General features: G+C 37.4%; 1 protein-coding gene across 2 annotated transcripts in view; it reads right to left on the bottom strand.

The window, feature by feature from the left end:
- Positions 1-231: 231 nt before the first annotated feature.
- Positions 232-15,923, bottom strand: part of LOC125269060 (NACHT, LRR and PYD domains-containing protein 3-like) — a 42,488-nt gene continuing 26,796 nt past the window's right edge. For both annotated transcript variants that reach the window (XM_048191786.1, XM_048191787.1), the window contains exons 4-9: positions 15,787-15,906; positions 9,767-12,376; positions 7,517-7,690; positions 3,992-4,153; positions 3,034-3,080; positions 232-2,940 (exon numbers count right to left, since the gene is read on the bottom strand). In XM_048191786.1, the coding sequence (XP_048047743.1) occupies positions 2,387-2,940; positions 3,034-3,080; positions 3,992-4,153; positions 7,517-7,690; positions 9,767-12,376; positions 15,787-15,906 (3,667 nt within the window). In that variant the 3' untranslated portion in view covers positions 232-2,386. The remainder of the gene's footprint in view (positions 2,941-3,033; positions 3,081-3,991; positions 4,154-7,516; positions 7,691-9,766; positions 12,377-15,786; positions 15,907-15,923) is intronic.

The raw sequence follows: 15,923 nt of genomic DNA, 5'->3' as shown, positions 1-15,923 counted from the left end.
TGGGGTATTTTGAGCTGAAACTTCACAGACACATTCAGGGGACACCTTAGACTTATATTACATCTTTTTTTTTAAAGTTCTAGGGCACCTTTAAAAAAAACTAACTTTTATGGACACCAAAATATGATCATTTTCATATGAGGGACCCCATCCTAAAATTTTAAAAGGCAGCTGAATATATTCTGATAGCCTTAATTGTTACTTCTGCGAGTCTCCAACAAACAAAACAAATTACATGCAAGATTTTTTTTTATTTACAACTCATGGAACAAAAACAAGGTATTTAAAAAGAACAACTTAAAAGTGAAACAACGGCTTCAGGAGGGGGCAAGCCCAAAATAACAAACAAAAAGCGTTCTGTCTGTGGGAGTAAAACCTCTAACTATACTACCAAAGAATAGAAAAATCAATAACAGAATTGTACCCCCCTTCCTGGAGAACAGAGAACAAAAATGGTGCCTACATCCCTACAGCTTCCATATAAACAACCAAATAAACAACCGTTAATGTAGCTAATAAGCTTGATATTAACAGCAGCAAGAATAAAAGAAGAATAGAATAGAATGGTAACATTAACCTCCACATGTAAACTACAACAAGTGTAAATGTTATACACACACAACAATCAATAAAAACAATACAATACCAAAAAGTACAAAATTAAGCAGCTATCACATTCAACAACAAGAATGTTAGGAAAAAGCTCTTAAGAGAAAGTTTCTCAATCTCTGGCAGTTTCTTGTCTGCTCTTATGCTCCTTCACTCTTGACTGCTGAGCAGGTACAACTGGGGGCAATCAGCTGCCTGCCAGATGGATTGAGTTGGAGGAGCCAAACACAGAAAAAGCACACAAAAACACAAATGCAAGAAAACACAGCTCTTCTGATGGCCCGATACAATAAAGAATACATTTCTGGATGTAACATAATCCATTTCATTACATAACAATTGCAGCAAAGTGTTTTTGCTGTACTAAAATCTATGTATATTTAAGAAATTTTTAGCTGCTTCCGGGTCAAAACTAACCAAATGCAATAAGAGGGTTATCTTATTTATTTATCATTAATTTTTTTTTTTTTTCCACTGCACTGTTTTACTTTTTTTTTTTTCCACTGACCCCCTAGCACTCCCTTGTGGCCCCCCCAGACCAATCCCTGAACTAGACTAAGTGTGAGAACTAGACCCAAACAGTCTCCTCTATTATAAACCATGTGCTCTCAGATCATAACTTAATACTTCATATAGATTCAAATATATATTTAGGTTAAGAAAAAAAAATACACACATGTATCTAGTAACAAAATACTATTATGTCCTGACAGAAGAAAGAATCTCCACAGCTGTGTCTCCTACTTTGTTGCATTGACTTTGTCCTGTAATATTGTATCTACAGTAATTGAACAATCAGTTTGACTGTGATTGTAAGACACAGTAGAGAATGAGTGATCAGGAAGAGATGTCATCCTTCCACACGGAGTGTAAGATAAGCTCCACAGTCTTCAACAACTGAAATGAATAGGGATGTAACAATATATTGTGTCACAATATATCGTGATACAAAAATGCAACAATATCGTATTGTGGATAGTGACAATCTGTATTGTGTATAGTTTACCCAAAATTAAAATTACTGTGTGAGAAAATTTTTTTGAGTTTGTTTCAGTACTACATTAAACCAACATATATAATGTTGAATATAGTGTATTATAATGCAATGGGGAAATATTTGAAGGTCCTGATAATGCCAAATGTAAAGAGTGGCCTACATTATTTTAAATATATCTTGTCAGTGACAGAGTGCAAACATATTCATCGTGTTTCAGCATTAGAATCATGAATATTTTTATTCTGGTGTCACCACTGTCCTGTGCATTGGGTTACCAGTGCCAAGTCCAAGCCTATTCATTTCCACCCCCAATGTAATACCAAATTTAGCATTTTAATCAACAGTAAGTTTTTTTTGTTAACCATTTACCATATGTCTTCGAGTATCGCAATAATAATGTATCGTGAGTTCAGTATCATGATATGTATCAAATTGTGACATGAGGCTATCGTTACACCCCTAGTTAAGAACTGTGTTAGAAGATGAGCTCTGACCTGACCCTCAGTTGTAACAGAGCGAGCGCTTGCTAAAAACTGTTTCCTGTGAGCAAGAATCTAAATCTTCCTCCAGGTGGCACTCTGAGACTCAAAGACAAAACTCCTGTTGAGCCACATTCAAATGCCTTTAAAAAAACACCATAGAAGTCTGTGGAGTGTCTCATTAAGACCAAAGTGAATTTGTGTGTGTTTCTATATACACATTACAATTAAGATAAGAATGAGAGAGAATGAGTTTACAGCTGTGTGTGTTAAAGAGAGACATAATATGAGTGTGTTTCTTTTACTTCACTGTGCGTCTCTGTTGTTTCTCACACAGAGACACTGAACCACTAAAATAAACCCCAAATCCAGCATAGAGGGGTTCAGTGAATTTGCTGTTGAGTGTGTGTAAGTGTGTGAGTGTGTGCGTTTCAGAGATGCTGTAGAAGGACAGAGTGCCGGCCAGCCAGTCCAGATACACTCCTACTCTGTTAGAGAGATGTGAAGGGACAGATATATCTGTGCTCTTATTATTGTGTCTGACAGTAAAACTGTTTTTTATACAGTTCAGACTCCAGGACTTTTCATTGTATCCAAACCAACAGTCATCACTCTTTCCTCTCCTGCTGATTCCTTTATACATCATTGATATATCAGCCCACCCGCTCCATTCAGCCTCCCAGTAACAGCGTCCAGACAGACTCTCTCTACACAGAACCTGAGGCAACTCATCAAATCTCTCTGGATGATCAGGATATGACTGCTCCTCTTCCACATGTGTCACCTTTCTGTTCCTCTCAGACAGAGCGAGATGAGTGTTTGCTGTGTTTAAATCCAGTGTGAGATCACATGCATCTGAACACAAGAGGAGAGATTCTAACAATTTATAACAAAACAACAAAACAACAATGATCAAGGTGTGTGTGTGTGTGTGTGTGTGTAACTAACATTTTTGTAGTCCTGCTGTAATTCTGATCTCTCCTCCATGATCCACACTATAAAAACAAAATGTCACAGTCAATTTATATAAATTGTTTTGTTTTTTTTTTCATAAAAAAATAAGTGGATATTAAATTGAAAACGATTTTCTCATCTAAACGCTCATGTTTAATTTATCAAAAACAGACCAAATTTAGACACATTTTTAAATTGCAAACATGAAAATTCTGAACTGAGCTCAATAAGGAACACGTGAATGACTTAAATTTTTGTCTGATCATCACACAAAGTTATCGTATATCTTAAGACATCTTAAAATTAAGATATCTTTAGTTTCTTATCTTAAGATATCTTAAAATTAGTGAACTATATCTCCAAACTCAGGCTGGTGTCTCTTCTGATGAAGATCCTTTGAGATCCTCTGTATGTCCTTCAGAATTTGATGTAGTTCCTGATTCACAGCCTCTATCACGGAATAAGATCCTCAAGCCTTGAGCTACAGACTCACATTTACATTGATTATTTGTGTCTATATCCTTTCATTTGTGCAAGCGTTTTAATCAATAACTGATATTCATTTACTAACTGCAGAAATCTCTTGCTGTTAACGGTCAAACATAATTTCTCCTCTATTTAGACTGTGATCTCTGAGTCTGTATCTTGGATCTGTTTTTGCTTCATGTCATTGACAGCAATGAGAATTTACTTTCTAGAGCAGCACAACCTTTGAATTGATGTTTTGGGATCAGAGACTGTTTCTCAGATGCTGCTGTTATGAGTCACAGGCAGTTGATGAACTGAATCAAGATCATCTTCAGTCACAGAGTTCAAGACATGCCCTTATTTTCCTGTGCAGTATGTATGTGAATATATGTGCGTTGTGCAGGGCTCTATGTACTCTATGTGAGTTTATAGCACATGCATGTCCAAACACACATGGCAGGATGATTGTTAGTGTTGAACATACTTGAGTTTGTCCAGTCTGTAGTTTGGATCAGAGACCAGCATGACTAATGATTGTCCCGGGTGATTGTAGCTCAGATCCAGCTCTCTCAGGTGTGAGGGGTTTGAATTCAGAGCTGAAGCCAGATAACAACAGCCTTTCTCTGTCACCATACAGCCAGATAATCTACAAACACACACAAGTCACACATATATTTTATCAGACAAATATGTAGTGTCTTGGAAAGTAAAAAGGAAGATTGGGAAATATAGTTTAATTTGGATATAGGGAAAACCACAATTTTTATTTTGATTTCTATTCATCCAAATTTAACAATGTCATTTTGTGTAAAAAAAAAAAAAAAAAAAAAAAAAATCAAACAAAAAGAAAACAAAAATCAATGGACATAATTATACAACCTTTGTAATTAATATCTGCTTTGATTCCTGTAACTCTGCTTTAAATAAAATGATTCATTTATTCAGTGTGTCACTTTTTACACAGATCTCTGATATTCTGGCAGTATTTTACTGTCAAATGTCTAGAGCACATTATTGTGACGCGAGAGCATATCAATGTAATGCGCGAGCGCAAATCTGTCCGCTCACGCGCAGATTTCCTTTGCTCTCGCACAAATCTGTCGGCTCGCGCGCGGATTTCCTTTGCTCTCGCGCAAACCTGGACGCACGCTCTCAAATATACAGTGCTCTCTTATGAACTGCCTCTCTTCTCGCTCAGATATTGCGTGTGCACGCTCAAACTGTTTCCTGCGCGCTCAAACTGCACCTGTGTGCTCACGAATCTCTCCGTGCTCTTGCAGAAATTAATTTGCTTTTGGATTAAACGCTTACAAAAGTTAGCAACCAATCAGAAGAGATGACTGATCCATGAAAATGCTACGTGGAATCTTATTGGCTGAGAGCGAACTGCGCCTGGAATTCTTTGGACAAAGATGGATATTTCATTTCTTTACAATTTAATAATATTTATCAAATGTAACTTAGTCTAACTGCATCACATTACAGGTCAAACCCCGATTTATCTAAACAAAGAAACAAAAAATGTTTCTTAAAGTTATTGTGGTCATACGTTTTGTGTTGAAATTTATATAAAAAATAGGTATCATTTTACAATAAGGTTTTTATTTGTTAACATTAGTTAATGTATTATCTAACATGAACTAACAATGTGCAATACATTACTGTAATAACTAATCTTTGTTAACATTAAAAATACAGCTGTTTGTTGGTTGTTTACTTCACAGTGCATTTACTAATGTTAACAAATACAACTTTTGATTTTAATAATGTATTAGTAAATGTTGAAATTAACATATTATTAACAAATATTAACAAATATTAATAAATGCTGTAGAAGTGCAGTTCATTATTAGTTGATGTTAACTAATGCAGTTAAATAATGTTAATGAAACCTTATTGTAAAGTATTACCAACAAATATCTTCTGATTTAAGACCGAACAAGATCAGGGTCAAATCATCATTCCCTAAATACTTAAAATGTGGAGATCACATATACCACCATAGTCAATTTCTTTTAATGTCTGGTATAAAACATGACATACAAAAATACTTAAGCTCTTATGTATGCACGATTAATTAAAAGAACGCGATCTTATTCCTAAATGACAACGATTCAGTTATGTCTATTAAACCTTTGAAATTACAATCATACAATCATACATTACGATCAATATTTAAACCTGCTTTTGCATTGCCTCTGAAAGCAGTGGTCATGTAAGCTATATGTTTTAAACAGTTTCATAAAGTGTTTTCAACAACACACTATTGCTACTTCTGTGTTGCAAACATTAAATAATAATGCAAGTATTGCAATAACAATTTAATAATCCAAATATACACTGATTTCAGCAATAAATGACCTTTGAAACTAATGTTATTACACTGTTCTGCCAGTAGGTTGTGACCAGTGACTGTTAAAATGTATTTGATGTATCAGAATCATTAATTCAAGAAATTTGTTTAAAAACATGTCGAAACATGTCTTCAATAATTTCATACCATATTGAAATGAATTCATTTAAATTAATACATATTTTTTAATAGACTTTTAATAGACTTTATAACATTTTACACATTTCTAAATAGACTGATTTATAACATTAAATTAGTTGTTTAATCTTTTGTTTTTAATTAATGTTTAATTTAATGTTTTGGTCCATGATATTGGCTAATATGATGGTTTTGGATAAATCGTTCAGTGGGGTTTGACCTGTAATGTGATGGAGTTAGACAAACAAGCTTATTAATATAGAAAACATCCAAGCGCCCCATTCCAAGCCATTTCTAAGATATGACCGGCATTTTGATTAATATTATTAAATATCATTAAATTGTAAAGAAATGAAATATCCATTTTTGTAGAAAGAATTCCAGGCGCAGTTCACTCTCAGCCAATAAGATTCCATGTAGCATTTTCATGGATCAGTCATCCCTTCTGATTGGTTGATAACTTCACTAACAGCATTTAATCCAAAAGCAAAATAATTTCTGAAAGAGCATGGAGAGATTTGTGAGCGCACAGGTGCAGTTTGAGGACGCAGGAAATAGTTTGAGCGTGTACACGCATCTGAGCGAGAGGAGAGGCAGTTCATAAGAGAGCACTGTATATTTGAGAGCGCGCGTCCAGTTTTGCACGAGAGCAGAGGAAATCCGCGTGCGAGCGGACAGATTTGCACTCGCGCATTACATTGATATGCTCTCGCGTCACAATAATGTGCTCTCGACATTTGACAGTAAAATAACGCCATATGATAACAGGTTCAGTTCAGCTGGAGTAAGTCTGGGTCCAGTGTTTTAAGCCCATGATACACTGCACATTTTTAGCAATCCTATAAGATAATGCGCTAGTGGTAAACAAAAAGACCATGTTGAATGACACTTTGGCACTTGTAGTTTTTATGTATGCTGAAAAAAAGGAAGTGGTGAAAAAAGAAGGGAAAAGAGCTTGAGGTAAGCTCAACTTAAGTTTTAAGTTTTAGCGCCATGTCGTGTTGATTTCATGTCACATTTTTATTGGCTGGTCAGTAGATGTAGGTCGTAGCAGCAAACACACTGTGCGATGATCATGCTGAATTTCTGATACTGTCAAAAAATGATCGTAGGCTATCTTTGGTCGCAAGACCGGGAAAATGGCTGTCTTTGAACCTCTCTCACTGTATGACATAGGACCACCGATTAAAAGCCACAATCACAGAAATCACCATGATTGTTTTACGATGACAATCTTTTGTCTGGGACAGCCAAAAATCGTGCAGTGTATCCCGGGCCTTATTCGATGTCAGTGTTGATGGAGAATTGATCTCAGTAACAGTTTCTGTTCATGTCCACTCCACACAACTTTGACGTTTTAATCAGTGAATAAATTAATTTAAAACAGGCTGGGGCAAATACAAACCCAAAGACTTCAGACACACTGGTGTCTGCTGATATATTACAATCACCCAGCCAGATCAGGACCAGAGCATTGGGCATCTTTAATTTCCAATGAACCTTTATCTGTTTTCTTACCTTAGTATGTTGAGATGACAGTGTGAACTTTTCAGTCCATCAGAGAGCAGCTTCACTCCTGAATCCTGCAGATCATTATTACTCAGGTCCACCTCTCTCAGTGAGGAGTTTGATGATTGTAGACATGAAGACAAACTTTTACAGAGCTGATCAGTGAAATTACAGCCAGCAAGTCTATAACACAAGATGAAATATGGTTCAATAAAGAGGAGATGATGGATTAAAATTTTGTTTTCGGTACATTGTATTGATCACATGACTAATACTCTATTTTTCATCAGGAATTGAACTCTGAATATTGACTGACAATCAACTCAAATATGTTTAAATTAGTCTGATACTTATTATAAAACTGACTCAAGATCAGTTAGTCATATATATTTGATGCAGGTAAAGCCAAGTTCAGACTGCATGATTTTCAAAGTAGTCGGGTCACTGTTCTTTTCACACTGCATGACTATCTTGGCCAGCATTCATTCGCTGCTGTGTTCACACTGCACAATGGATCGGTGACAGAAGGTTTCACACTGCATGATTTTACAATAGGAAGAATCACTAAAAACTCTGTCTGGCACGCAAACTACATTTCACAACCAAACACACACGAGATGTGACAAGGAAACAATGCGATATCACGCGTGCAAGACCGGAGTTCTCACGTGAGACTGGGATTATTATTAAAAATGGTAGCCCGCAAGAAGCTTGCAATACAAATTGCCTGTGCGCTGATTTGCGAAAACAAGAAAAAGAAAAGAAGAATATGGAGGAGGAAATGGTTGGGGAGACGCAAGGAACAAGGATTGTGTGTTCTGCAACGAGAGTGGTCTATAACTCCTCCCCGAACTCCCCGCTGCTCTGTATCTTGCTCTCTCGTTGGCCGTCGGTCATTGCCGATGTAGTATTCAGTCAGAACACTTTTCATACAGCAGGATTTTGAAATGCCGACAGGTCCAGATATTTAGCATGCCAAATATCTCACGGGTGCCGGCGACTCGTCGGCGATTCTCTCAGATCGCGTCTTAGCTCATTCACCTTGCGTGATTGTCACTCGCGTGAATGAGCACCGATTTGCCTATGATTTCAGGCATTTGTCGGCGATTTCTCAAAACCTGTCAGCGAGCCAAAATCGGTGCTAAAATCGTGCAGTCTGAACTCGGCTTAAAGCTCTGTTTGCTGAAATCACATGACCGATACAATTTGATTTATAGTCCACAGCAACTGATTTAACACAATAGTGCAGTAAAATGTTTAAATGAAATATTTTATTTTTGGTTTTATGTTTGAGCTTTTATATTTACATATTAATAACAGTCTGAGTAATTCTGAGACTTGAACTGCGAACTCTCAAATGTTGAATTTCTAAATATATGTTGGTTATGTGTCTATTCAGAATGACTTATTAATTTATTTTATTTTACTTTTATTTTTATAAAGCACATTTCTACTGCCTCAAGTGCAGCCCAAAGTGCTGTACAAAGCAGTCAAGAAAAACCAAACAAGGAGAATACAAACACAACAACATAAAATTTATATTTCGTTCTCTCCTGGGTCAGAGTCAAAAACCAAGATTTAAAAGTGCTTCTTCAGAACCATTTTAAAAGCATTCAAAGTGGGGTCAGAGCAAATGGCAAATGGTAAGTTATTCCATAACCTAGGACCAGCTATTGGAAAGGCACAGCCACCTTTTCGCTTGATTAAGGACCGCAGTACCTGGAGCAATAATTTATCTATTTTCAAAAACTTTACTGGCTGTTGTAGAGTAACAAGATCTGACAGATTATCTCTGATCACTAAATGACAACATAGGTTTCATTTTAGCTATTAATCTTAAGTAATAGAAACTTCTTTTCACCACAGCACTAATTCAGTTCACACCCATATTTTTGCATATGGGTGAACATTTCTGGAGAGTGGCCCCAGGTAACTAGAGATAAGGGGCAAAGAGCTAAGAGGGCCAAAAACAACAACATCAGTTTTGCTCTAATTTAAATTGAGAAAATTCTTAGCCATCCAACATTTTACATCATCGAGACACTTAATGTTGGATCAGGATTTATCAGTTCGATGTAATGGGACATACAGTTGAGTGTTATCAGCATAGCAGTAGTATATGATGTCATATTTCCTGAAGATATGAGCAGCAACCCTTTTATTTTGGGTATGTCAGTGTCATGAATTGACAGAGGAATTACAATGTTACTGTGTTGAAACAAACCAGTTTAATCTCCAGTCAAATACATTAATACTCACAAAGCTTTTCTGCAGTTCAGCACAGCTGGTATAAGTCTCCTTTTACCCTCATCTGATGTGTTGTATTTCTTCAGATCAAACTCATCCAGCACCTCATCTGATATCTGAAGCATGTAGGCTATTGTTGAACAGTGACCAGGAGAGAGTTTATTCACCAAGTGATTCTCTGATAGCATAAAATCCTGAATCTCTCTGTACAGAGTCTGATCCTTCATTTCCAGCAGACAGAGGAACAGTCTAATGTATCTGTCAGCTGAGAGAACACGATCACCCTTGATTTTGTCTTTAATGTACTGTGTGATATTCTGAATGGTCGCTGAGCTGTTCACTGTGTGTGTCAGTAGATCCTGTAGGAGTCTCTGATTGGATTCCAGTGAGATGCCCAGCAGGAATCGCAGAAAAAGATCCAGGTGTCCAGTGTTACTCCCAAAAGATATACCAACTGCTGCTTTTAGTAGCTTATACAGAGAGTTTTTTTTACTGTACTTTTTATATGCATTACTCAGAAAGGACTTCAGTGATTCCTTATTATTGACTACATGGCAGTAAAAAACAAAAAAACCAGCTAGAAACTCCTGAAAGCTCAAATGAATGAAGCAGTACACTTTCCTCTGATGAAACACAGATTCCTCCTTAAAGATCTCAGTGCAAATCCCAGAATACACCGAGGCGTCAGTGATATCTATGCCGCTCTCAATCAGGTCCTCCTCATAGAACATCACATTGCCCTTCATCAGCTGTTTGAAAGCTAGTTCAGCAAGTTTCACAATCACATCTCTGTTGGACTGCAGGAGTTTCTCTGGATCTTTCTCATACTTCTGATTCCTCATGTTGACCTGAGTCAGCAGGAAGTGGATGTACATTTCAGTCAGAGTTTGAGGGATTTCTGCACTGTCATGTTGCTTCAGGAGATTTTGAAGCACAGTGGCTGAGATCCAGCAGAAGACTGGTATGTGACACATGATGTGGAGGCTTCTTGATCTCCTAATGTGTGAGATGATTCTGCTGGCTTGATGCTCATCACAGATTCTCTTCCTGAAATATTCCTCCTTCTGTGGCTCATTGAATCCCTGAATTTCTGTCACACGGTTGATGTATTTTGAAGGGATCTGATTGGCTGCTGCTGGTCTGGAGGTGATCCAGATGAGAGCAGAGGGAAGCAAATCTCCACTGATAAGGTTTGACATCAAAAAACCTACTTCTGAAGACTTATTCACATCACAAATTTTCAAATTGCCTGAAAACATCAGTGTAATTCTGCTTTCATCTAGACCATCAAAGATGAACACAACCTTACACTCCTTATAAATGTTTGAGTCCAAATCTTGAAGTTCAGGATAAAAGTCCAGCAGAAGTCTGTGAAGACTGTACTTGTGATCTTTAATCAAGTTCAGCTCTCGAAATGGAAGCACAAACATGAAATCCACATCCTGATTGGCTTTACCCTCAGACCAGTCCAGAATGAACTTCTGCACAGAGACGGTTTTTCCAATTCCAGCGATGCCTTTAGTAAGAACCTTCTTGATTTTGTCTTTTTCCTCCCAGCCTCGTTCATGCAAAGGTTTAAAGATGTCATTGCAGTAGATTGGAGTGTCTTGTGTTCGGGCTCTTTCCTCCATCTGTAAAACCTCATGTTCTTCATTCACCCCTTCACTCTCTCCCTCTATGATGTAGAGCTGTGTGTAGATCATATTCAGGAGGGTTTGATTCTCTTCTAGTTTAATTCCCTCAAATAAGCTCTCATACTTGTTCTTCATGCTGTTTTTGTGCTGGTCTCTGACTCTCTGCCTGATGAGGGTCTGACAGTCGGAGTCAGTGCAGGTCAGACCGGGCGTCACTGATCTGATCACATCATCTCTCTTCACTCTGCAGGAAGAGAGAGATGTAATAGGTCTATATCCCTGAATTTCTGTCACACGGTTGATGTATTTTGAGGGGATCTGATTGGCTGCTGCTGGTCTGGAGGTGATCCAGATGAGAGCAGAGGGAAGCAAATCTCCACTGATAAGGTTTGACATCAACAAACCCACTGCTGAAGACTCATTCACATCACAAATTTTCAAATCGTCTGAAAACATCAGTGTAATTCTGCTTTCATCCAGACCATCAAAGATGAAAACAACTTTACACTCCTCATAAATCTTTGAGTCCAAATCTCGAAATTCAGGATGAAAGTCCAGCAGAAGTCTGTGAAGACTGTGCGGGTGACCTTTAATCAAGTTCAGCTCTCGAAATGGAAGCACAAACATGAAATCTACATCCTGATTGGCTTTACCCTTGGACCAGTCCAGAATGAACTTCCACACAGAGAAGGTTTTTCCAATTCCAGCGATGCCTTTGGTAAGAACAGTCTTGATTTTGTCTTTCTCCTCACAGCCTCGTTCATTTAAGGGTTTAAAGATGTCATTGCAGTAGATAGGAGTGTCTTGTGTTCTGGCTGTTTTCTCCATCTGTAAAACTTCATATTCTTCATTCACCCCTTCAAATAAGCTCTCATACTTGTTCTTCATGCTGTTTTTGTGCTGGTCTCTGACTCTCTGCCTGATGAGGTCGAAGTCAGTGCAGGTCAAACGGGGCTTCACTGATCTGATCACATCATCGCTCTTCACTCTGCAGACAGAGAGAGATGAAATAAGACTATAAAATGAAGAAATAACTGTGACTGTGAAAAAGCATTTTTCAGTGAAAAGTAGTTCCAGAAAAGTATTTACAATGTTTCCATTACACTAAACTCTAAGATCTTATCTGATCCCACTAGGGCTGTCACAATTCCTTGATTAAATTCCATTACATGATTTTAAACAATCCTAGATTGCAATTTATCCATGTTGATGGCAAAATACTGGAAGTGGCGCATTTCAAGGATGTGATTCTATGAACCCCATTTCCCATGAACCCCATTTCCCATAAAGTGCATATGGAAACGCACACTTTGTGTTTCATAGCAAAGTGTTGCACTGTTATCATTTACATGCGTGGAGCAAGTCTCAGTAGCTCAGTTAACAAACTCTGCATATGTTGTGAGTTTGAGTAGCTTATAACGTTCATCTGGGAATGCAACATGTGCCATTTCACCAGAGTTGTAATGTCTAATCTAAGGCCAACACAGGCGAATAAATCAATATGCTTCTAAATATGCAAATTGTTGTTCATCACAATTTCAAAATAAAAGTTTAAACACTCGCTGTAGCATTTCTATCATAAAGAAGTGGACAAATATTAAAGATTAAGTGGACATTTGAATTAAATGTTGTTTGGCCAATATTAAACAAGGATTTGATCATGCTGTAAAGTGTAACAACAACAATCACCAGGCTGTTGGCGCCCTCTGCATGCTTTTGTTATTATGCGTAATGTACATTGCGTAATGTACATGTACACAGTTGATTGTTTATATTATGTATATTACATTATGTATTTTAACAGTGTTATTCAATAAATCCATATTATTACTTGCTTTTGATTCTTTATTTGAACCAATTAATATTGCCTCATTATTAGTAGTATTTTAAGTTATTTTAAAGGCTATTCTTCACCTTTTGTTCACACAGGTCTATTTTTATTATCACCAAAAAAACATCTGATTACATGATTAATCGTTAAAATAATCAACAGATTACTCGATTACCAAAATAATCGTTAGTGACAGTCCTCGATCCCACACTTAAACAGAAGTGTCAGTTAAACAGATACAATATGAATAAAAAAAAAAACCATAAAAAAAAAAACTTTCAGATAGAATATGTCTGCAGCTGCTGTTATGGTTATCATACAGATACTGTATCTAAAGATGCTGATATTGACCAGGGACATTTGCACCAGCTGTGTGCAAGTTACAACTTAGCCTAAATGTAGCACAAATGACCACCATGATTACACCAATTGTATTACACCAATGAGTGTGTTCACATGCGCAGTTATATAAACTAAACCACGGGTGCAAAACTCAGTTCCTGTAGGGCCAGGGTTGTTTAGCTTCAATCCTAATAAAACACACTTGATCCAGCAAATCAAGGGCCCTATCATACACCCAGCTCAATGTGGCGCCAGGCGCGACGCAAGGGTTTTTTGTCCCGTAGATGGTCTGCTCGTGCGCACGAGCAGATCCATTTCCTCTCTAGAGAAGTGTCCAGTTTTTCTGCTGCAAATTTCGCCATGTACATAGCGAATCCGCCATGGCGCAAGCACAACTGGCTTTTAAAGGGAATGGGAGATGAGACTCTTATTGGTTTATTGCACGTTATGCGCAAAACACACCCATTACTCATTAAAGGTGCCCTAGATTATGTTTTTAAAAGATGTAATATAAGTCTAAGGTGTCCCCTGAATGTGTCTGTGAAGTTTCAGATCAAAATACCCCATAGATTTTTTTTTATTAATTTTTTTAACTGCCTATTTTGGGGCATCATTATAAACGCGCCGATTTTATGCTGCGGCCCCTTTAAATCCCGTGGTCCACGCCCACAGAGCTCGCGCTTGCCTTGAACAGTGCCTTAACAAAGTTTACACAGCTAATATAACCCTCTAAATGGATCTTTACAAAGTGTTCGTCATGCATGCGGCATGCATGCGTCGGATTATGTGAGTATTGTATACTGTTATATTGTTTACTTCTGATTTTGAATGAGTTTGATAGTGCTCCGTGGCTAACGGGTAATGCTACTCTGTTGGAGAGATTTATAAAGAATGAAGTTGTGTTTATGCATTATACAGACTGCAAGTGTTTAAAAATGAAAATAGCGACGGCTCTCTTGTCTCCGTGAATACAGTAATAACCGATGGTAACTTTAACCACATTTAACAGTACATTAGCAACATGCTAACGAAACATTTAGAAAGACAGTTTACAAATATCACTAAAATATCATGTTATCATGGATCATTTCAGTTATTATTGCTCCATCTGCCATTTTTCGCTATTGTTCTTGCTTGCTTACCTAGTCTGATGATTTGGTTGTACACATCCAGACGTTAATACTGGCTGCCCTTGTCTAATGCCTTTTATAATGTTGGAAACGTGGGCTGGCATATGCAAATATTGGGGGCGTACACCCCGACTGTTACGTAACAGTCGGTGTTATGTTGAGATTCGCCTGTTCTTCGGAGGTCTTTTAAACAAATGAGATTTATATAAAAAGGAGGAAACAATGGAGTTTGAGACTCACTGTATGTCATTTCCATGTACTGAACTCTTGTTATTTAACTATGCCGAGATAAATTCAATTTTTCATTCGAGGGCACCTTTAAGAGAATAGGGACAACCGTTTTAGACCATGCGCCAGGCGTGCCAAATATTTTTCCCGTAGTTAAACTAGCAATAGTGGATTCGGACAAGTGCACTTGCACCATGCGCTTTAGACCATGTGCATAGATCATTAAATTAGGGCCTTCAGGCTTATTGGTACTCACACTAATTGAGCTCGTTTTACCTGAAAGACTACAACAGTGAACTTTGCCATGTGCATTGCCCTGTCATTCGGGCATGCCAAGTTTCAACACAAAAACAATAAATGAAAAACATGTCAAATTTTCCAGTTTGCTATATTAGTATTTACTTTTTGCTCCTTAAGACATAGTTCCTGAAAATATATAATTTACATAAATAATAATTGTTATATTTCATGATTAGACTACATCACATTTTCACACCTTTTGTTTACAAATTTGAAGGCTGCTTATTGGATCAATAAAAGTAAATGTCATATTTTGCAAATATACGTTACTTTATGTTATGTTAGCATATGACCTACTACAGGGGTGCCCAATCCTTTTCCTGGAGATCGACCTACCTTCAGGTTTCAGATTCAACCCTGATCCAACACACTTGTCTGTAATTAACTTAATTAGCTCCTTCAGTTGTGATGGATCAGGGTTGAAACTTTGCAGGAAGGTAGATCTCCAGGAATATGATTGGGCTCCCTGACCTACTAGCTTGTATGTATGTATGTATGTATAAAATGATGTATGTATAAACTGAATGAAGTACAGACTGCAGACACACTGCTCACACTGATACTCACTCAGGGTCAGAGGTCAGTGCTCCATCATTGAGTTTAGGGGGAGGGTCCATGGATGCATCACTCTTCATAGATACACAGCTGGGTTCTGGAGATGCTGCTTTATGTGTCTGAACAAAAAACCTCTCCTTTCTCTGCTT

The sequence above is a fragment of the Megalobrama amblycephala genome, linkage group LG5 (genome assembly GCF_018812025.1).
Source record: "Megalobrama amblycephala isolate DHTTF-2021 linkage group LG5, ASM1881202v1, whole genome shotgun sequence".
In the NCBI taxonomy this organism is placed as follows: domain Eukaryota; kingdom Metazoa; phylum Chordata; class Actinopteri; order Cypriniformes; family Xenocyprididae; genus Megalobrama; species Megalobrama amblycephala.
This window is presented reverse-complemented; position numbering and strand designations above follow the sequence as displayed.